The 23,315-nt window shown below is 40.6% G+C and overlaps 1 protein-coding gene across 1 annotated transcript in view; it reads right to left on the bottom strand.

The window, feature by feature from the left end:
- Nucleotides 1–23,315, bottom strand: part of RANBP3 (RAN binding protein 3) — a 39,360-nt gene that overhangs the window by 9,787 nt on the left and 6,258 nt on the right. Inside the window, 12 exon segments of the mRNA XM_087894543.1 lie at nt 484–608; nt 1,987–2,089; nt 4,298–4,376; nt 4,524–4,627; nt 6,250–6,366; nt 6,854–6,960; nt 8,699–8,791; nt 8,928–8,993; nt 9,933–10,019; nt 10,713–10,749; nt 19,456–19,523; nt 19,526–19,619. Coding sequence (XP_087750669.1) covers nt 484–608; nt 1,987–2,089; nt 4,298–4,376; nt 4,524–4,627; nt 6,250–6,366; nt 6,854–6,960; nt 8,699–8,791; nt 8,928–8,993; nt 9,933–10,019; nt 10,713–10,749; nt 19,456–19,523; nt 19,526–19,619 — 1,080 coding nt within the window.

The following is a 23,315-nucleotide window of genomic DNA, read 5'->3' as shown; positions in this document are numbered from 1 at the left end:
CTTTTGCGACCTTCTGATAAGCAAAGTCAATGGGGAAGCCAGATTCACTTCATGTGACCGTGTTACTAACTTAACAATTGCAGTGAATCACTTAACAACTGGGGCAAGAAAGGTTGTAAAATGGAGCAAAACTCACTTAACAACTGTCTCACTTAGCCACAGAAATTATGGGCTCAATCGTAAGTCGAGGACTACCTGCATGCCATACCAAGCAGATTTTTAACATGTAGAACCTTTGAAAGAAAGAAAAAACTAACAATTTTAACTCCCTGAAGTTTTTGCCAGATTTAAGGTTGTGCCTGTTCTGAAGATTGGCTGAGAGAAGATGTTCCAGGCTTGTACTTGTAAAGCTCCCAAGTGTGTGTGTGTGTGCACAAGTTTTCTCCACAGCATACTCCCACCCTCCTGGCAAGCAAGACCAAGTAAAAGAAACATCCTGGGAGTTGCAAGAGATGAGTGCTGACTTCTGCAGGTCCTACTCACCTGTAGCACATTACTCTCAGCTTCCTCTCCTGTGATTACTTCTACCTTCTCCAGGAGACATTTCCTGGCTGTTGCTTTTGTATAGGCTGCGGCGGACTCAGCGAGCGATTCTGAAATATTATTGGCTGGAAAGAAATGGAAGGAGGTTAATGTGTGGGAAGCCTTGACTTCCAAACCTGTTGGAAACATATAGCAAAAGTTTGCTTTAGAGATGAAAATAAACATAGTGTGATCAATTACCAGAAAAACAGCATTATGACTGTGGGAACTTCTTTCATACTGGTAGTTCTTGCTTAGTGACTCATTTGCTTAGTGACCATTCAAAGTTACAATGGATCTCCCCAAAGCTACTTAAGACCCAATTCTGGAGTTCCAACAGGTGTCTCCCCCACAGTCATGTGATCACATTTTGGGTGCTTGGCAAACAACTCACATATACAGCCATTTGCAGCATCCTGTGGTCACATGCCTGCAATTTAGACATTTTTTGCCAGTTTCCCACTTTCCCACTTCTGGTTTTGAGCAAAAAATACCCATTGAATAAAATAGGTTTGCTTAATGACTGAGGCAAAAAAGGTCATAAAACCAGGTGCGGTCACATGGTGATTTCACTTAACTGGCGTGGCTTAATTCTGAGCTCAATTACAGCTGTAAGTCGAGAACTACCTGTGTCCATTCATGCCTAGCTTGGATGAATAGAAGATACAAAACCACCCCCAAAAGTAACTTTTCTCCATGAAATTTAGTTACTAAATTTGTTATAGTATAGAAATAAATATACTATATATTCTGTTTAAAATGAATTAAATGCAGCAAAAAGAACCATAGAGCGACAATTAACCCACTTAGCCCACCAACACCCTGCCCCCCAGCAACAGAAATAGCTTCAATAAAACTGATTTATAAGCACCAAAACTAATGAATAGTCAATCTATTGCTGGGATGGTAAATATCCATGACGTATTCCAGCCCAGGAATCCAACTTGTGTTACAAAAAACATGGGTCTCTAAACTGTTTTAAATTATAAATGTGGATGTTTTAACCTACCCAGTCTTCTGGAGTGGGCACCATAATACATTTACTAAAATAGTAAAGTAACAATGTTTATCATTTCTAAAAACAAAATGAAGACCTTGTTGGTGCAAGTTACTCATGTTCTGAATCTGATATGATTATCTTAAACAGTTTTCACAAGTATCCTACTTCAAAGTGATGGTACTTTGTTATATCTTCATCACTTAAGTCACAAGGGACTTCTGAAAGTTACGATAATGGAACTTAAGGGCCATAAGTGGTTGTGAGACAGAAGCTGCTCTAGCAGGAGAGAGAGGGAGGGACGGGGAGGGGGAGAAAGAGGGAGAGAAAGAGATGGGGGGGAAAGAGTGACAAAGGGGGAGGGGGAGAGGGAGACAGAGATGCCTGATGGGGGCGAGTGAGGAGGGGGATTGCCAGAAGCTGAGTTTTTAACAATGAAGAGTTGTTGAACAGTTTGTTTGTTTTACCTTTTTCTGGCGTGGCTTCCTGTGATGAAGATTCAGAGCCAGAGTCACCAGTGGTGTTTTCCTTGTTACTGTCTGTGCTGATCTCATTCAATTTGGGTGGACTCTACAAAAAAGAAAAAGAACAGGACCTAAAACCATTACCAACATTTCAGGCTTAAGGCACTTTCTTAGGTTATTTGTCTGCAACATACAGGCAGTCCTTGGTTAAGAAGGGTCCTTGGGACTGGAAGTTCCAGTGCTAAGCAATACAGTCATAAAGTTCCATCACATGGCCTGCATCGCTGATAGCAAATCTTGGCAGTTCCCATTGCCATCGTTAAGTGAGGATCACAGGTCGTTAAGTGAGAACCTCTTTGTAACTTCCTACAATCAAAGTCAGGGGGAAGGCAGTTTGTATGCAGGCTGGCAAGTGGCTGCTGCTGGGCGTGGGGAGGACCTGGGGGTGACTGACACAATGTGGCAGGACTGGGGATAACTTGTACCAGATTGACTTGTGACCTTTCCTACTGACTTCTCCATTGACTTTGCTTGTGGGAAGCCGACAGGGAGGGTTGCAACTGCGAATTGGCTGCCAACTGCCCAGATCATAGTCACATGATCGTGAGGATGCTGGGACAGCCAGAACTTGGAGTATCAGCAATAGCAATAGCACTTAGACTTATATACCGCCTCAAGTGCTTTACAGCCCTCTCTAAGCGGTTTACAGTCAGCATATTGCTTCCAACAATTTGGGTCCTCATTTTACCGACCTCGGAAGGATGGAAGGCTGAGTCAACCTTGATTCGGTCAGGATCGAACCGTTGGCAGTCAGCAGAATTAGCCTGCAATACTGCATTCTAACCACTGTGCTACCACGGTTCTTTTACCAGTACCAGCCACAAGTAACACTCATTCAACACTGTTATAACTTTGAGCAGTTGCTGAACAAGTGGTCATTAATGGAGAACTAGCTGTTAATCTATATGTGTTTAGCAAACCAACTAATAAATCATCAGTATCTATTTGGGTGTAGCTCAGGCTTGGCTGACAGCTGAGACCACCAAAATCAGCTAAGGGTTGATTTTGGTGGGCTCGGAGATGATGTGGAGCTATTTGTGAAGCTGAAACATTTGGTACCTAAACTCCCGACTCAAAGATGAAGCAAGGCTAAATGTGAGGAACAGCTGTTTACTGATTTATAAGATAGTCTTTGCTTCAATTGTTCTGACCTAGGCATTCCCAAAACACGATGCAAACTCCTTGTGCTGACAAAAACCCCTTTTTATTAAGTTACTGTGAATTTCTCACATTCACATCCAACAAAGTTTTTCAAGAGAACATTTACAGTCACAGACCTTATCTGGCTTGGAGAGTTGCCAGGCTGATATCTTCAAAACTTGGCAAGGATTCTCTGAGAGTCACGAACCAATTAAGTGAACTAATTGTCTCCTGCAAACTCCCCTCCCCATTCGCTCCTCTTTTATTCCCTCTGGGAGGGGCCATTCATCGTCCACCTGTGGCCTTACTCCCAAGTCGACACTTGTTCCTCAGCTGTTCCCTTCAACTGGCAACCCTGTGCATGCGCACACTGGGAATAGGCTCCATCTGTTCATTTGCCTCACTGATGTCTGATTCCAAAGGCAACTGATAACTGTCAGACTGCCCTGGCCTCATCTCTGCCTCCAAGGCAGAGTCTTCCCCAGACTCCAGGACTGGCTCATGTTCCTCCCCAACCTCCTTACTGTACAAATCTGCTGTCAGCTCCAGTGGCTGCTGGGGGGCCACAACACCAATACTTATTCTACTATTCTCTATCTAATATCTGTGTGAGTGACACATTACCATCTACAGGCTGCTACTGGCATGTGTGCATCTATGGGTGAGAGTGCTAATTCCATCCTGCCGTTAGATTGCAGCCTGACCCCAAGAGACAGTAGTATCTCATTCTGGGTTTTTGCAATCAGGTAGCAGAAGCAGCCACTCCAGAATTCTATCACAAAGTACCAGCAGTTACTATATATATATGTGTGTGTGTGTGTGTGTGTGTGTGTGTGTGTGTGTGTGTGTGTGTGTGTATAAATAAATAAAAGATTGGCTCAAATCCCTACTTGACTGGAAAATGATCTTGGCCTGTCACCCTCATTCTGAATGTAATATATGGGTTTGGAAAACATAATAGGCAGGAGAAGAATTATATATGTTCCTGCAGCTGCACAGCATCATTGCAGGTTTACAAAAATATAGATCAGGAATGAACAAACTTACAGCCTTAGTGCAGCTTCATTGACCAGAGCAAAAATATAAAAGCCATCCAAAGCTGGACAACGCTTACCAGGACTCTTTCGCTCATATTCTGCCCAAATACAAATTTGTTGCTGGAAGCATCGGCACTGTGTGTAGAGTTTTCTATGCTGGAAAGAGAGAAATGCTCTTTTTCAATTTGGCGGAAAGAAAGCCAACCCTGCCTTTTTACACCCGCCGTCCCTCTGCCACCTCGCTTAAAGGAAGGAGCAGTGAAAAGCAGTGAAAGCGAGGAAGTTGCTGACATTCTCCCCCACCTGGAGCTGATATACTGCAGGAAGTAGTTTGTAGCAGAAGGCATCTCAGAGCTTGGGAGCCAGGTGTTTTGCACATCAGCTGATTCATCCCCTTCATCTCCTAGCTGGGATAAGATGGGTGGCACTGAGATTGGGTAAGGTCCAGAGAACAACACAAAGCACAAGTGTATATAAAATACAGGAAATTGCTTTGGATTAGTTAGCTCATTGGTCCATCTTAAGAGTAGTATTGGATCCTCTGATTGGAAGCTGGTCTGAAGGGGTTCCAGCTACTCTAAAAGGCTCCCAACAGCCTTTTTTTCCAGAGCTCAAGAGATGGAACTTCTGCATAGGCTCCACCACTCTGCAAACAACTCTCTTCAGGTATGCAGAGAGAAAAGAGAGAAAGAGAGAGGTTTACTCCCCACCCCGCCTTTCATTCGGCTCTCTCTCACACAGGCTCTGATTTATGAAATAGCTGGAATGAAGGAAGATTGTTTTTTAGAATATAGCTCCTGAACCGAAAAAGAAGAACACTTCAATTAAACTTGGGGCTCAAAATCAAGAGTAGAAACGGACCCTGACATTCTGTAGGAAGAAAGCAAGGCAGGCATGTATAATTTTCAGCTCTAAGAATGATGTTTATGATTCATTTCTATCCCTCAGGGGTGCAGAAATACTTCAAGAGTGGCCCCCAATCCTGTGTTATGCAGCAGTCAATATCAGAGATTTCCAAAGATCATTAAGTTCCACCTCTCCTTAATGAGATAGGGTCACAAGAAATCTAAGCCTAAGCTAAGTAAAAGTTGCTTCATGTTGGTGTCTAATAACAGCACCTGAGTGTCTAATTACAAATAAGGACCTATGGAAAGCACTCCTTGATTTCTGATTGGCAGAAATTTACAGAATGAGGGTAGTTCACTGACCGCAAATTTACAGAATGAGAATACAGGTAATCCTCGACTTATGACCCCAATGGAACCCCAAATTTTACAACCTTTCTTGTCACAGTTGTTAAGTGAATCGCTGCAGTTGTTAAGTGAATCTGGTTTTCCCATTGACTTTGCTTGTCAGAACATCGCAAGAGGGGATCACATGACCCCGGGACACTGCAACGGTCACAAATGTAAGTCGGTGTTCGAGCGTCTGAATTTTGAGCGTGTGACCATGGGGATGCTGCAAGGGTTGTAAAATGTGAAAAACGGTCATAAGTGACTTTTTTTTCCAGTGCCGTTGTAACTTTGAGCGGTCACTACGTTGACTGCTGCAAGGCGAGGACTACCTGTAGATCGTGCACAGTTTTTCAAATTGTCACTGCCCTCTCCAGGAATGTCTGCACATGATTAACCTGAAGAGGGCAATTGAAAGAAATCAAACAGAACTGCACATCCCTTATCTAATGCAGGGGTCTCCAACCTTGGCAATTTTAAGACTTGTGGACTTCAACTCCCAGAGTTCCTCAGCCAGCTTTGCTCTGCTGGCTGAGGAACTCTGGGAGTTGAAGTCCACAAGTCTTAAAGTTGCCAAGGTTGGGGACCCCTGATCTAATACATTGTTTGGCTATGAATGGCAACAGTTCTCTGGAGCCTGAAGCAGAGAAAAGATTCCTTTTCCACCATGATCCACCCAAGAATATATAACTAAGGCATCAGGAGTGGAAAGTTTTGCCTACAACATGGGCATTGCTACTGAGCTATTGCTCCCTTAACGTTTACCAGCAGTACCTGGACCCAAACTGGAAAAATACCTTCACTCTGTCTCTTAAGTTTTGCCCAAACACAAAGGATTGCTGTGTGTTCTGCTCTTTTTCACATTTTTCAGTGTGTGAAGCATTGTTGGGTTTATTTTTCTGACATGGGTTCTCCTAAACAAGAGAGAAAGGGGGAAGGGAGGGAGAACATAACCACAAGAAAAGGAAACCAGTGAAGAAAACTAGAAATGTAATTTCCACCACCCCTCTTTTCCCCTTCAATCCATTAAAACAATTTGGGCTATGCTAGGTGTATGTGACTGGTTTCAGGGTCACGCTAAGAGTCTCATGGCTCAGCATGGACTCGAAGCCAGATTTCACAGGTCAAACATTCAAGCCACTGTGTGCCTCACTGGTTTATCTGGAATCCACTGTGCCAGAAGAGCAAAGGAATCTGGGGTATGGGATAATCAGTGGAGAGAAAATGCCATTTTCATATTTCATATGGGAAAGAAGATTGGGAGCCCAATTCACCTTGAAAAAGACTTTACCAGATGTCCTCAAACAACACAAACCCCTTTGCTGAAGTAAAAAGAGCAAGACCCCCCCCCACCTCCTTCCCAGATTCCATCTATTTCCCAAGTGCCATCAACAGACTCACCATTTCGTCTGAATCGGGACTTTTCGGTATGGTATTAGTTGTGGGTTCAAATGTAGCAGCCAGAGGATCTGGAGGGATACTTACACCATTGGTTCCACTGCTTGGAACTGCGACAAGAAACAACATGCAAGATGTAAAGGCTTGCAGCATCTTTATTTTTCGACCCTGCAGTAAATCTCACATTAGGAAGCCAAGGTAGCTGGACCAGTTAGTACGTAACACTGTTAAATGTAATAAGCGAGCAGAGCTCAGTAAGATGAATTTGCAGTGGAACTTTCTATTCTAGCATTCTTTCCCTTATTGGGTCAGTCAGATGAGTAATAATAATAATAAAAAAAACAACCCTACACAGGACATGCCAAGATTACCTGAAAAGCTTTTGCAAAGGATTCACTCTCCACTGAATTTTTTTTTTCAAAGTGGTAAGACTTGATGACTTCATGACATTTCCAGCCCCAATGAAGTTATGTCTTTCTCAGTCCTCAAAAATGAGGAAATGAGGAAAACTCAGTTCTGTTCCTCAGCTCCAGCTTCTGTTATATACTTCAACATGTACCCTTTAAGAAGATCAATGCTTCTCTTTTTCAAAAACAGAAATATAAAATGACACATCCAATATTTCCTCAGTACCAGATAACACGGTTCTAGCAGCCTTGCACATATTTCCATAACCCAGACTTACTTTGTATATCTTTTATCAATCATCTGTGACTTGACACACACCCCACGCACTCACAGGTACACACATACAACTTTAGATAAACACGTGACATTCTGCTTTGTGGGGCAATTTACACTTGGACACTTAGAAATTGAGATTTATTGTAATTTTGTGAGTCACTTTGCAGGCTGTTTCATGGACTGAAAAGCGAGCTGTTCTATACAAAGTCAAATTATTTCATCTTATAAAATAACCAGCTTGCTGTGATTTTTACAGATCTTTCCTATTACCAGCATCCAAAAGACTAATTTGCCTTCCAGTCTTACAGAATAGAATTCTTTATTGGCCAAGTGTGATTGGACACACAAGGAATTTGTCTTGGTGCCTATGCTTTCAGTGTCCATAAAAGAAAAGATACATTCATCAAGAATCATAAGGTACAACACTTAATGATAGTCATAGGGTACAAATAAGCAGTCAAATTGAATTAGGAAACAGTCAATATAAATCGTAAGGATACCAGCAACAAGGTTACAGTCATACAGTCATAAGTGGGATGAGATGGGTAATAGGAACGATGAGAAGATTAATAGTAGTGCATTATTATAAACTATACTAAATTTTCCACATATCCTGTGCATATCCTGTGCACTGACAGAAGGCTTATTAAAGAGTCAGTTTGGTCTGGGGTTAAGGCATCAGGCAAGGCACCAGGAGTCTGTGAGTTCTAGACCCCACTTAGGCATGAAAGCGGACTGGGTGACCTTGGGCAATATATTCATAGTCTTTACTTATTTATAAAAAATAATAAAGGCAGGATAAAAAATAAAATAAATAAAATATTTATAAAACAAATATAACCCTTCTAGAGCCTAAAAAAATATTTTTAATAAAAATCTAATATTCAGTATAATCCCACATTGTTCATATATATCTGCCTGTGTGCCAAAGGTAGTATATGCTATGCTACATACTTCACCTTCCCTATATGGATCATAATTTGTGCAAATTCATTTTTACCCTCTAAAATACTATTATCCAGTTGCTAGGATATCCCGAAACAGTGGATAGAATTTGAAAATATTGTAGACTCCTATAAACACTTAAGGCATTTACTCCTTCAAAAGGTCTTGCCAGCTTGAAATTTATCACGCTGAATGCAGCAATTACAGAGACTAACTTGCCTGTTTGTGAAAAAGCTTTTGGCTGGGGAGCTTGCAATACTGCTGGGCGCAAGACACTTCGCTGTTGTTCCTTCGGTTTTTGACTTGGGACTCCTGAAAATGAAAGCAAGCTTTTATCTCTTTGACCTTTAGCACTGTTCGCATTGGTAATAAGAAAAATTCAGCAAAAAACTCTTCTACTATCTTATATCTTTGTTTTCCCTCCATTTCACGCAAAGCCATTGCTTACCTGCACTTGGTGCCTGGCCGTGGATTAGAGTGGGTGGCTTCAATCTGAATCCAGAGCTCTTTTCCTCTATAGTGCAAAATAATAAAAAAATAAGATAATTACACAAGCTGTACAATGCGAGAGGTAATGGCCAAGATTCATAATATTTTGTCCAGTTATTATTTTTTCAAAAGGAAAAAGACCCAAAAATCAAAAGATAAGAAACTGAAAGGTAATGATAATGTAAAGAGAGCTGATTTGTTGTAGCAGTTAAGGTGCTGGCTTAGAAACTAGGAATCTGTGAGTTCTAGTTCTGCCTAAGGCATGAAAACCGGCTCGGTGAATTTGGGCCAGTCACTCTCTCTCAATCCAACCCACAGAGTTGTTGTTGCTGTTGTTAAGACAAAGAGGAGAAAGTAGGAGTATTATGCAAATTCTTCGCCTTGAGTTTCTTATAAAAGGAGCCCTGATGGCGCAGTGGTTAGAATGCAGTATTGGAGTTCGATTCTGATGAAGCTGGAGGTTGACTCAGCCTTCCATCCTTCCGAAGTTGCTAAAATGAGGACTCAGATTGTTGGGGGCAACATGCTGACATTATAAACCGCCCAGAGAGTGCTATAAAGCACTTTAGGGTGGTATATAAGTGCTATTGTTATTGCTGAAAATAATAGAGGTGGGATAAAACTCTAATAAAGAAATAAAATTAATAAAAATATGCAGAGTTAAAATTAACCAGAACCAGCCAATATTATTAGACTAATGCCAAGCATCCTGTTCATTTTATACAGCACTCTTCTGAGTAATGTGTCTAAGTAAAGATTTTATGTAAAAGGCCACTGATTCAATCCCTTCTTCTCATTCAGTTTTATGTAATTATGAAGTGAAATCTAAACGTACAATGGTTGTGTCCCTATTACCTCTAATCTTCCTCAAGGCACTGTTTAAACATGCATTCCTTTCTCAGGCAAAGCTAGACAACAGGAATGGGGAAAAAAGAGGTAGATCTGGGAATTATTTTTTCTTTACCTGTCTGTGAAGGAGGGAACTGTGTTAATGAAGACGTTCTTTCCCGCTTTACAGGAGGACAGTAACCCCCATCTTCTCGGTCAGATTCTGTAGGGAAAGTCAGTAAACAGAAGAAGTAGAAATATAGTAGGCAATTCTGATTGGATTCTCACCCCTCAAATGGAACTCAGCTAAATAGGCCTGCAATAGCTAATTCTCATTGACTGATCATGTTTTCAAAGACAAGGTCATTTCACAGATATTTATCCACAGAGGAACTCTGTCTTTAATTTACTTCAAAGATTAAATGGAATTTTCCTATTCAGAGATGTTCTTTCTCTAAGTCAGGTTTCTCCAGACTTGGCAACTTTAAGACCTGTTGCCAGAACTCTCAGAATTCCCAGCAGCATGGCTGGCTGAAGAATTTTGGGAGTTGAAGTCCACAAGTCTTAAAGATGCCAACTTTGGAGACCCCTGCTCTAAATACTACATGACTAGTCCAATACAAGAAAACGCTATTAGTGTGAAAACTATTCACTGTTAAGCTAACCAATGCTAGAAAAATATTGCTGGCTTTTGTTCAATGTTCAGCGGTGCTTTTAATATGCACTTTGCATTAGATTATGGGGTCTGTTTTGACATGGGAGGTCAAAATTCTTAAAACATGGAGACCAGCTACTGGAATTCCTCTGCAAAATAAATGCATTTACACCCATAAACAGCCAGGCAGGGTGAGAAATGTACTAATTTGTATTCAGGGATTTTCTGGATTCTTTAGGCAAGTGGAATGAGCTTTCTCACCTTCCCCATCTTCTGGACTTGACTCATCTGCTGATCTCTGCAACAAATACATTTATATTAAAAAATCAGACTGTATCACAAAACATAATGCTACCTGACTTTTTTTTTGCATGTTACATCACGGGTGTCAAACTTGCGGCGTCACGTTGCCGTCACGTGACATTTCGTGACATTTTTCCCTTTTGTGGAGCTGGAGCGGGCGTGGCCCACACATGATGCATCCGGCCCACGGGCCACCAGTTGGACACCCATATTACATCTTAATGTGGCGCATTGCTAAGTAATAAGTCTGTGCTTGCTTCAAAAATTATTCAGAAAAAAGCCTTTGGATGCCAAACCTTAAGAATCACATTATCTTTACTGAGTCAAATTCTTAGAGCAGCTGCAACTTTTCCCCGAGTTTGTTGGAAAGCTTGAAAAAACACCTAAATAGCAATAAGGTGCTAGACTCAGGCTTAATGGGCTCTTAAAGCACTTTTTCTGAATAATCTATGAACTGTACCAGCCCTAATACATGTAGATTAGATGCAAAATAATATCTGCTTTCAATTTAAAGGGGTTATAACAATAAATCAAAAATTGGTTGGAAGAAAATAAAAGGAGTTTGGGCAACACTCTTCTTAACTGTTCTTAACTGATGACAGCAAAATGGTAACGAGAAAGAACCCAGGAGGAAAAGCCAACAAAGCCAAACAAAATCAAATTTTTTGACTATGTGGAGAAATCTAGGTAATCAATTAAAGCTGAATTAATTAACCCAAAAGGTATCTCCAATACCTGAGCAACAGAAACTTTTGCTTATATTTTAAAGCTTCTTGGACTAGAGACAAATTGTAACTGGTATACATCATTTTAGAAGACAGGTGCCCTCCTGTGGAAAGAACAGAGTACTTCTTTCTTTTTTTAAAAAAATAATGATTTTATTCAACAGTTACAAAGATAAAAGATCAATACAAACTAAAATAGAAAAAAAAAAGAATGAAAAAAGAGGGATAGAAAGTGCAGAAAAGAAAATACAAAGCAAAACAAAAAAAGAAAAATAAGAATATAGTTAAAAAAAAGAAAGAAATGTATTTAAAAATGTCTTCCCCCTTCCTCACCAGTACAAAATGTATCTTTTTCCCATATCGCATCTCTCATGTATAAACAAATTCTTACAATCTCTAATTCAGTCTTAATCAGAAAAAGACTATTAAGAGTTATCAGAAAATAACACATGTATTTTGAATGTAACCAAATAAACCAACTTCATATTTCTTTTGTTTTAACACAACTGTTTATCATTTGCTCCAAAAATACGGCAAAAAAACCCCCTCTTTTTCCAAATCTTTAAAGCCACGTTGTTTGGTGCTGATCAATAAAAAATTATTAAGGGTCACCAGAAACAACATGCATATTTTAACCTTGATCAAATAAACCAACCATATTCCGATTCTGATCTTTAATCCCTTTGAATAATGCCCCAGAACTTGATTTCTTTTCATTTTCTCTTTGTCTCTTCTTAGAATATATTTTGAAACTTTAATAAGTTTTTTTTGTAAATCTAATATAAGAAAAATTACATCCAAGTCATTCTTGTGGTTTGTTATATGTATATCCCTTTTAATTATTAAGACATCAGCCAATGTCATCTGCATAACCAGTGTGCCATTTTTTTCCAAATCATTCTTATAATTTGTCATTTTTAAATATATATTCAAATCAGCATCAGTTTTGTCCAATAATACTTGTTCTTTTTCTTCAGCCTATTTTAAATCCAGTTTATCCATGGCAGCAGACAATTTTAAGATTAAATTTTGAGTCCATTGTTCTTAAATGTACTTTAAGGTGGGTAAAATAAGGACCCGGTTTGTGGGGGCAATAAGCTGACTTTGAATAAAATATACAAAAGTATGAAGGCTATTGCTTAACGCATTGTAAGCCGCCCTGAGTCTCCGGAGAAGGGCGGCATATAAAAATAAAAATAAATAAATAAAATAAAATAAATTATTAAAGTATTGTGCTCCATTCTGTCATAGTGAATCAAATTTAGGTGTTCTTCTCTAATTAAGAACATAAGGTTTTCCTAGTGTGTGCAGTTTTTATAAGGATATGTGTCAAAAGGTAATTTACATTTTTACGTAGTGCATACAAGTGCTGCTGCAGGTTTCACCTTCAAAATGGAATATTTCTTTTGTGAGAGAATAAGGTCTCCTTCACTTTAAACATTGCAAAACATGAAAGGAGCTGAAAATAAACATGAATAAGACAGTTCACAAACAAAATTCAGTTGAATATAATTAAAGAGAAAGTAGCAATCTATTAGCCAAGAGAAAATCTTCTACTAAATCCATTAAAAACACTAAAATTACATATCGCTTAAAAGTTGTTTTACTAACCTTACATAAAATAGGTATCTACTCAGATTGTAAAAATAATGTATATTCTTCCTACATATCCTCGTTAGTGAGGTATACACATAACACCACCAAGTCATATTTAGTGTTACTATGATACAAATGTAATTAATGGATTAACATTAAATGCAAATCAGTCTACTACAATATTTCAACAAATCACTATTACTACTCTAATAAGTTATGTGTGAGTCCAATTATTAACTGTTTCCACAAACAATGATAAACTAGGTCTCATTGTTACAGACAAAATCTGCAGAACAAGGTATTTTTTCTTCCTTCTATGTAGATGAGAAATAAACACAATCCCATTTTCTTTCAGCATTTCCTGTTTTACAAATAATCCTCAATTTCCGACAATTGAGTCCAAAATTTCTATTGCTAAGTGAGTTATGCCTCATTTTACGACCTTTCTTGCCACAGCTGTTGAATCACTGCAGTTATAAAGTTAGCAACAGTTTAATGAATCTGGCTTCCCCATTGACTATTTGGGTCATCCGTGAGATCTGGGTGAGATCATCCGTGGTTTTGAGGTGAGAGTCCATCTGTACGCTGATGATACTCAGCTGTACATCTCCACCCCAGACCACCTCAACGATGCCCTTGATGTGATGTCCCGCTACCTGGAGGCCGTGCGGGTCTGGATGGGGAGAAATAGGCTCAGACTCAACCCCTCCAAGACTGAGTGGCTGTGGTCCCAGCGACGCGATATAGTCAGCTGGTGCCATCGCTGACTATTGGGGGTGAGTCTTTACCCCCCACAGAGAGGGCTCGCAATCTGGGTGTCCTCCTGGATGCACGGCTGTCTTTAGAAGAACACATGACGGCCGTGGCCAGGGGGGCTTTTTATCAGGTTCGTCTGATCCGCCAGTTGCAGTCCTTTCTGGATTGCGACGCCTTGCGCATAGTCACTCACGCCCTTGTCACCTCCCGACTGGACTACTGCAATGCTCTCTACATGGGGCTCCCCTTGAAAAGCACCCTGAGGCTCCAACTGGTCCAGAATGCGGCCGCGCAGGTGGTTATGGGCGCAACTCGTTGTGCCCACGTAACACCCCTCCTGCGCGAGCTGCACTGGCTCCCAGTGGTCTTCTGGGTGCGATTCAAGGTGTTTGTCACCACCTTTAAAGCGCTCCATGGCATTGGACCTGGATACCTTCGAGACTGTCTTCTGCCACCAGTAGCCTCCCACCGACCAGTCCGCTCCCACAGAGAGGGTCTCCTCAGGGTGCCATCGGCCAAATTATGTCGGCTGGTGACACCCAAGGGGAGGGCCTTCTCTGTGGGAGCTCCTGCCCTTTGGAATGAGCTGTCCCCAGAAATTCGTAAAATCTCTGATCTCCGTGTATTTCGCTGTGCCCTCAAAACCTTGTTGTTCCGCCAGGCTGAGCTATCAAGGTAAAGATTTTAATTGGGTTTTTAAAAATGGGATTTTAAATTTGTGGTTTTAAATTGAGACTATCATTTAATAATTTTAATTATTTTTAAATTTTGTCTGTCTTTGTGCTTTGATTAAAACTGTACACCGCCCTGAGTCCTTCGGGAGAAGGGCGGTATAGAAATAAAATAAAATAATAAAATAAAATAATAAAATAAAATAAAATAAAATAATAAAATAAAAATAAATAAAAATAAATAAAATAAAATAAAATAAAATAAAATAAAATAAAATAAAATAAATAAAATAAAATAAAATAAAATAAATAAATTTGTCAGAAGGTTGCAAAAGGCGATCAAATGTCCCCGGGACATTGCAACCATCATAAATATGAGCCAGTTGCCAAGCACCTGTACTTCGATCACATGATCCTGAAGTTGCTGCAATGGTCAAGTGTGGTCATAAGTCACCTTTTTCAGTGCTGTTGTAACTTTGAATGGTCACTAAACAAACTGCTGTAAGTTGAGGACTACCTGTATTTCTACTGTATGTACAATCCAAGAACTGTGGTTGAACGTAAACTCCAGCTTTTTGAAACCAATTAACTATATGCTAAATTTGAATTGACTTCATTAGATAATAATATAAATATATTGTAGCTTAGTCTTAATCACAAATCACATTTTCCTTCTCGCAGTTGCATGGAAGAAGAAAGAGAAGGGGCAGCATGTTCCAACACTACAGTTTCATAGAGGCCATTTGTGTACATAACGCTAAACTATGGATTAACCTATGAAGTTTAACACAAAATTCTTCGCTGGATGTTATGTACAGAAAAGTCTAATTCAAATTGTTTGAAATAATTAAGCCACAAGCCCGGGTGCACAAGAAATGTTCATGTTCACAATTCAGTGGCCTTTCCTTACATCTGTTTTGCCAAATCAGTAACATCCACACAAACTTCTGGGCCAAAAAAAGCCTCCATTAGAACTTGGAAAGAACCAGCTTGAGTTCTAATATCAACGGCACCTCCTGCCTGTGGTGAGAATTTATTCCCTTGTGGCAATCACACATGGAAGTCGTGCCCCCCCCAACCTCAAATACTAGGACCAGTTTTGAGCAAACGTTTTAGGAAGAGTAACTACCGTATTTTCCAGCGTATAAGACGACTGGGCGTATAAGACGACCCCCGACTTTTCCTGTTAAAATATAGGGTTTGGGCTATGCTCGCCGTATAAGACTACCCCTCTTCCAATGCACACAAAATAAAAATTAAAAAACATCAACTGGCTCACCCACAATGTAAAAGCAGCTGTGCTAGACCCAAAATGGCTCCTGCAACAAGCAGGAAGCTCACACAGCCACAAAAAGCCCAAAAAAACAACTTTCACACTTTACACACACAAAATTCCACATACAGCTTTGTGAGATTTTGTGTGTTTGGGTAGTTAGAGTGAAACACTACAGAAACACACTAAATCTCAGAAAGCTGCACAAATATTATTTTATTTTAATTTATTTTTATTTTTATATGAAAACTAAATTTAAAACTTCCTAAACTTTAAATGGCTAGGTCTAAAAAAGAACAACTAAAAAAAACCCAATTAACTATTTTTTTTAAAGCTCCCAAAGGGGAAAAAAACTTACCCAATAAAACAGGGGTCTCCAACCTTAGCAACTTTAAGACTTGTAGACTTCAACTCCCAGAATTCCTCAGCCAGCTTTGTTTTGTTGGCTGAGGAATTCTGGGAGTTGAAGTCCACAACTCCCTGCCTGCCTGCTTGATTGCAGGCAGGGAGTGGCTTGCTGATGGAATGGATTCAGGCAAGCGAAGCAAGGTAAGCGTTGCGACTAGCAGCTAAGGTAAGCAAGCTGGAGGGGGAAAACTTTTTTCCTTTTACATGACTCTGGCGATCCCAGCTGCGTTGCCTGATTAGCAGGGAACTCAGCTGGGATCGTCAGAGCTTGGATCGCCAGAGCCATGTTTTTTTCCTTTTACATGGCTCTGGTGATCCCAGCTGTGTTGCCTGATTAGCAGGCAACGCAGCTGGGATCGCCAGAGCTTGGATCGCCAGAGCGAATTAAAAGGAAAAAACTTTTTTCTTTCTACATGGCTCTGGCGATCCCAGCTGCGTTGCCTGATTAGCAGGCAACTCAGCTGGGATCGTCAGAGCTTGGATCGCCAGAGCCATTTAAGGCTCGTCAGACCCCTTTCGGGCTGGTCTGCCTGGTTACAGGAGAACGACACCCGGTGTATAAGATGACCCCCGACTTTTGAGAAGATTTTCATGTGTTAAAAAGTCATCTTATACACCGGAAAATACCGTATTTCAGAGAATGAAGATTACCAATGGACTAGAAACTCTCCTGTGAAGAGAAAGTGAAGGAATTGGAAAGAGTTTTTTCTTCTCCAAAAGATTGATGGGGCTATGAACATACTCTTTAGATCAAGGGTCCCCAACCCCCGGTTCGTGGCTTGATTGGAATAGGGCCACACATGTGACAGGTGAGTGAGCAAAGCTTCATCTGCACATGTACAAGATGTAGGTTGCGCGCGAAACCCCCCCCCCCTCCAGTCTTCCATTGAAAAATTGTCTTCCATGAAATTGGTCTCTGGTGCCAGAAAGGCTGGAGACCACTGCTTTAGATATCTCAAAAGATGGCTGAGATAAAATGTGAATGTTCAAGATCTATCTGCTATCCCTCCAAAGTGTAGGATATGGACCAATGATTTCAAGTTAGAGGAAAATAATTTCCATGGTGGGCTTCCTTCATTGGCTGTGTTTAAGCAACTTGTGTGGGATGTTTTGACTCACTGAACTGAGAAGGGGGGGGGGTTGTACTAAATGGCCCTTCCAATTCTATGACTCTGTAACAGAGAGAAGTGCCTTTTCTACTTCTAGACCTTACATGATGGGCAATCAGCATAGACAGGCACCACAGCAGCTGACTTAGATAATATTTACAAATACAGTATAGTATTATTCCAGTCAAGAAAACTGCCCCTGCCTATCCTCTCTCCCTCCCTTGAATCAGAAGCAAGCCAACAAATACACCATATACTATTTTTTGCACTTCTAATCCCATTACAGGCCTTTGGAGGATGATTGATGCCACCCCCCCTTTAAATTCTATTCCCTGTGTGTGTTTATTGTTCTTTGTTTTTAAATATTTTAACAGTTCTAGGTTGCCCAGAGTCATTAGGAATCAGGCAGCATATAAAACAGAACTATTATTATTACTGTTTTAAACAAAATGTGACCATATAGCTGGCTCTCTCAAAGCCCCCCCCCCCCAATTCCCCATTTTATTTCAGACGACTGATTGATTTTCATTTCCTCCAAACTCATGATTCCTCCTGAAGCTTCTAGGCATAATTCTTCTTAACTCACACCATGCCCAACCATTGCAACCTCTAGGCACTGTGCAAAGACTCATTTAGTAATATCCAGGTTTTTTTTTTTTTTTTTTAAATTAAGAGCAGCATGTGATAATTTTGAAAACCTGAATAAATATAAATAAAATGAAGAAGAACATAATCTCTGACATACTGGGGATATTCTATCTCCCCACCACAGTTTTAGCAGCAGCTGCCCTGAAACTTTAGTGAGAGAGGAAGAGACTGAGTCAATTTGAAATTTGATGCTGATATAACCAAATGTATTTGAAGTGCTATACAGATTCTCCATACCATCACATTTATCATTAACATCATATGCATTGTATGGTGAATGAATACCCCATGTATCCCACTTTTGGGCACTTGAAATAGAAACCTTCTACGAGGCAGTTTTTATCCATGCAGACTCATCCACCCCTATCTCACATGGCTTACTTATTATTATAATGGTTAAAATTCAATTTTTCCTCATAGTCTACAATAATGTAAATCGGACCCCTATTTAGTCATATATCATTACATCCTCACCCCCGCCACACACAGAAAGAAAGGAAGGAAGCCTTGCCTTCTGAGAAGCCAAAGAGGAGAGAAAGCTACAGCTTTGACTTATAAAGCTCAAAGCTTCCTTCCAAAGGAACACACTGGGTGACACATTTTCGGTTCTCTCTGGCTCCTCCATCCACTGACAGAGCCTTTTGGCTTGCTCAGAGGCTCTTCTTTTTCCTGCTTTGATGCTTCTGAATAAAGAAATGCAGTGCACGGTTACTCAGGTGTTCATCCCACTGCATTCAGCCAGACTTACTTCCAGGAAAAGTGCAGTTGGGATAAATTAAGGAGACAGGAAAAAGAAGAATTCAAACTTCTTATCTTATGAAGAGTTATTTGGCTTCATATACACATTTGGGTGAATATTAGAGGAATAAGAAATGACATTGCTATAGACTACATGCCTGTGGTCTGAGATGCTCATCATATGCCCTTTTCTAATCATTATATGCCTCCTCATCGGAAGAGTAACTACTTAGGGACTTTAAAAGCTCTCCGTAAAAGGCTCACCTGTTCCATTTTTGAAGGTGGAGGCCAATTTCTCTTCCTCTCTACTGCTGCCTCCTGTTATTTCCTACGGGCTAAGAAATTCAGAAACTATCTTTTGTAAAATATTCCCCGGATAAAGACTGTAGCTCAGTAAATACTGCATACATGCAAAAGATCACAGGCTCAAACTCTGACGTCTCTAAGCAGGATTGGGAAAATCTCTCCAAAAACCTGAGGTACAACTGCCAATCAATGCAGAGACAATACTGAACTAAATGAGACTATTTGGCTTACACAGCTTCTCTGTCTAAAAGAAGATCTGTTGTGTCAGCTACCAAAAAAAATACTTCCCATTATTTTAGAAAGAGGAAATCAAGCAGGTGGGAAGCAATTACGAGTCCAAGTCTCACAGCTGACAAGTTAAAACTATAGGCATTTTAGAGAGGAGGAAAGGAACACTAAAAAAAGTAAATTAATAATAAAAACAAAACAAAACAGAGTTTCACCAGAAGTCCTTGGTAGATTCTGACTTACCCTGCCAATACAGGAAGCAGCTCGGATACAAGCAACTGAGGGGGCAGGAGCCTCAAGGTTGCACCCCTGGCTGATTTGGGGTGACCCATAGCCCGGTGAGGAGATTCTGCTTCTCCCTGAGGGTCCTCGCCTGAATCCGACAGCCCTTTTTGCTCTGCAAGGGACTGGGAGCAAAGAAGAACAACAGCCCTTCAGTGCCAGGCAGCAAAAGGACAGAGGAGGATCCATTAAGGGCTTTTCTTCCTAGACTGGGTCCATGTCACTATCATAAACTGATGGGTGTTAACAGCAGCAGCTGCTGGGATTCAAGCACATATACCCCAATGGCAAGCAGCCTCTGTGCAATCCTTCCATCTCTTTTATCCCCGTAAATCTTTGGCTTTATATGAATCACAAGCAACACTGATAACATTTGTCAGATTTTAAGAAGGCTCTCCCTGTTATTGACTCACAGATGAACAAGCTCCACAGGCTCCAGCCAGATTGGCAAAGACAATCTGATGTCACTAGCTGGGTTCCTACAAAACTGCCTGATTTCCTGGAGATGGATCTACCAAGTTCTCAAGGTCCCTCAAAACAGCATTTTAAACTTCGGGACCAGGTTTTTCAAAAATGAAAACTAGTGCCCAATCAAATAAATGACCAAAAATGAAGTCAAGTCATGTCACTTTGAAAGGTGGTGATAATTCCTGCAGAGATGTGGAAGGAAGGAAGGAAGGAAGGAAGGAAGGAAGGAAGGAAGGAAGGAAGGAAGGAAGGAAGGAAGGAAGAAAGGAAGGAAGGAAGGAAGAAAGGAAGGAAGGAAAAGACATTTCCAAACTATGGATGATTTTTTTTCTTTATTATTGATTTTTGTATTGTTTTTTTTCTCTTTTTTCTGTTATTCTTTAACAATAAAAATACAATAATTTTTTTAAAAAAAAACAAACTATGGATGGTGAATACTAGGTTAATTCTGCCACTTTTTCCTCAATTCTCACATATATCAACTAAAGGAACTATGAAAATAAATTCACACAATTCACCAGCCCACTCAAGCAGGGGCGGGTTCCAAATCCCGTTGCTACTGGTTCGCTCGTGCGCATGTGCGCAAGCAAAGCCTGCTGCCACTGCTGCTACCTGTTCGCCCGATCCAGTGCGAACTGGTAGCAACTCACCACTGCACTCAAAGCATACCAAGGCCGAGACATATACCATGTATTGGATTTTAGGCAAAACATCCCAATTATTTGGAAAACAGACAGCAGCTCAAGAGATATAATCATGGAACAAATAATGACAAAGCAATACAAAGATATTTGCAAATTATTATTAGATTTCCTCTCTCTTCTAATCCAGACTGGGCAAAATGATGAATAGGCTATACAAAGTAAACATGAAAAAGGACAGACTGCATTACACTTTTCTGTACTTATATATTTCGTGTAATTAAAGAACCAACCAGCAGGAAAACTTCTGTAGGAGAGACACTGCATGCAATCTTCTCAATGTTGACCCCATACATATACTGTGTTTTCCCGAAAATAAGACCCTGTCTTATATTTTTTTGAACCCTGAAATAAGCGCTTGGCCTTATTGCCATGCGCTCAAAAGCCAGATTGGGCTTATTATCAGGGGATGTTTTATTTTGGGGGAAACAGGGTAATTATTAACCCAACCGGATTTTATATGCCCCAAATTACAAGAAATCAGCAGTGCACTGTTTGACAAAATACAAAATAAAATTCCTTTATTTTGACCAGAATGCTGTGTTGTATCACCTTCACAAACATCAATATAAAAGAGAAATTTCTGATTTCTCTCAGAGCTTACACAGGCAATCAATTTTTTTGTTCTACTCAAATGGGACTTAAACCTGCATTTCATTTCCCAAAGAGAAACAAGATCAGAGAAAGTTTCTCACAATAGTTCAATTGAATGACTGTTCAGTATGGTAAAAATACTTGAAGTTACTTAAATGTCCCCCCGTGGCCAGGGAGCTTTCTATCAGGTTCATCTGATATGCCAGTTGCGCCCCTTTCTGGATCGGGACTCCTTATGCACGGTCACTCATGCCCTCGTCACTTCCCGCCTGGACTACTGCAACGCTCTCTACATGGGGCTCCCCTTGAGGAGCACTCGGAGAATCCAACTGGTGCAGAATGCGGCCGCACGGGTACTTAACAGGGTGACATGGCGCTCCCATGTGATACCTCTCCTGCGCGAGCTGCATTGGCTTCCAGTGGTCTTCCAGGTGCGCTTCAAGGTATTGATTCTCATCTTCAAAGCGCTCCATGGCTTAGGGCCTGGTTATTTACGAGACTACCTTCTGCCACAGATAACCTCCCACCGACCAATACGCTCCCACAGAGAGGGCCTCTTCAGGGTGCCGTCGGTCAGGCAATGTCGGCTGGCGACCCCCCGGGGAAAAGCCTTCTCTGTGGGGGCACCCGCCCTCTGGAATGAGCTACCCCCAGGGATACGACTGATCCCGGACCTCCGGACCTTCTGCCGGGCCCTGAAGACTTTTTTATTTCAGCAAGCCGGGCTGGGTTAAAAATCTTTTAATTGGGGAATTTTAGGGGTAAGGGGTTTTAAATTGGGGAAGCCAAAGATAAATTTAATTTTGTTTTTATAGTATTTTAATGTTTGTATTATGTGTTTTTTAATTTTGGCTGTTCACCGCCCCGAGTCCTTCGGGAGAGGGGGCGGTATAAAAATTTAATAAATAAATAAATAAATAAATAAATAAAATCTATGAAATCTTCAAATTCCAAAACTGAAGTATTGAGCTGTCTTTAGCTATGCTTAGAAATTAAGCATGAGTGCCAAAAAGGTCACGCGGAAATGTCATGCGTGCGCGCCCATGTCGAGGCTGCGCTCCAGAAAAGCTGAACCTCCAGGTTCTAGCATGCATGCGTGCACACCGGTTTTTGGCACTGCTGCACGCATAAAGGGATCGTGCTCCGGAAAAGCCAAACCTCCGGGTTCTGGCACACATGCGCACCCAACAATCAGCTGGCCGGCACCCATGCGTACAATGGTTTTCGGGCACTGCTGCACCCGCGAAGGACAGCTGATCGTTGTGTGTGTGCATGCGTGCCAGAAACCTGGAAGACAAACAGGCAACGTCATGCATACCGGGCGACATGGCTTTGCGTGCCACTTTGGGCACGCGTGCCATAGGTTCGCCATCACGGAATTAAGCTATGCTCATTACTGTATAAACTTGCAGATAAGCCCCTCTGCAGATAAACCGACCCTCACATTTTTAACAAAATATCATGATAAATGTGCCACCTGCAGATAGGTCAATCCTTGAAATTTTTGTACATTTTTTCAATATATTCTAAAGGACTTCGTTTTAATACTTTGAATCAATAAATGTTCTTTTCCAGAACAGATTTTGTTTTAAATTTTCACAATTGGCTTATCTGAGGGTGATGTGTTTTTCATAATATTTTGGTTGAAAATTTGAGACTTGGCTTATCCATGAGTATATATGGGTACTTTTAAAAAGTATTACCATATATACACATAGATAAGCCCATCTATGGATAAAGCCAAACCGAATTTCGGTGGTGTATTTTGTAATCTAAAATTATTGGTTTATCCAGGAGTATATACAGTACATACAGAACTAATTGCTATGAAGTCTAGAAAATAAATGAAGATGACAAATATAGTTCCTCATTGCACAGGTGAGGAAGTAAAATCTTCCCTTTAGGTATACCATTGCTCTTATTAGAGCAGCCAGCAATCTCATAGAAACAATTTAAGGAAGAAGAAAAAACAAAAGGATATTAGAATTGACCTAAGAGCAACACAAAAAGCCATATAATATTAAACTCATATATTCCTGGGCCTGTCAACTGCAGGGT

This window comes from Pantherophis guttatus, chromosome 1, assembly GCF_059756535.1.
Source record: "Pantherophis guttatus breed Tessera chromosome 1, ASM5975653v1, whole genome shotgun sequence".
Taxonomy (NCBI): domain Eukaryota; kingdom Metazoa; phylum Chordata; class Lepidosauria; order Squamata; family Colubridae; genus Pantherophis; species Pantherophis guttatus.
This window is presented reverse-complemented; position numbering and strand designations above follow the sequence as displayed.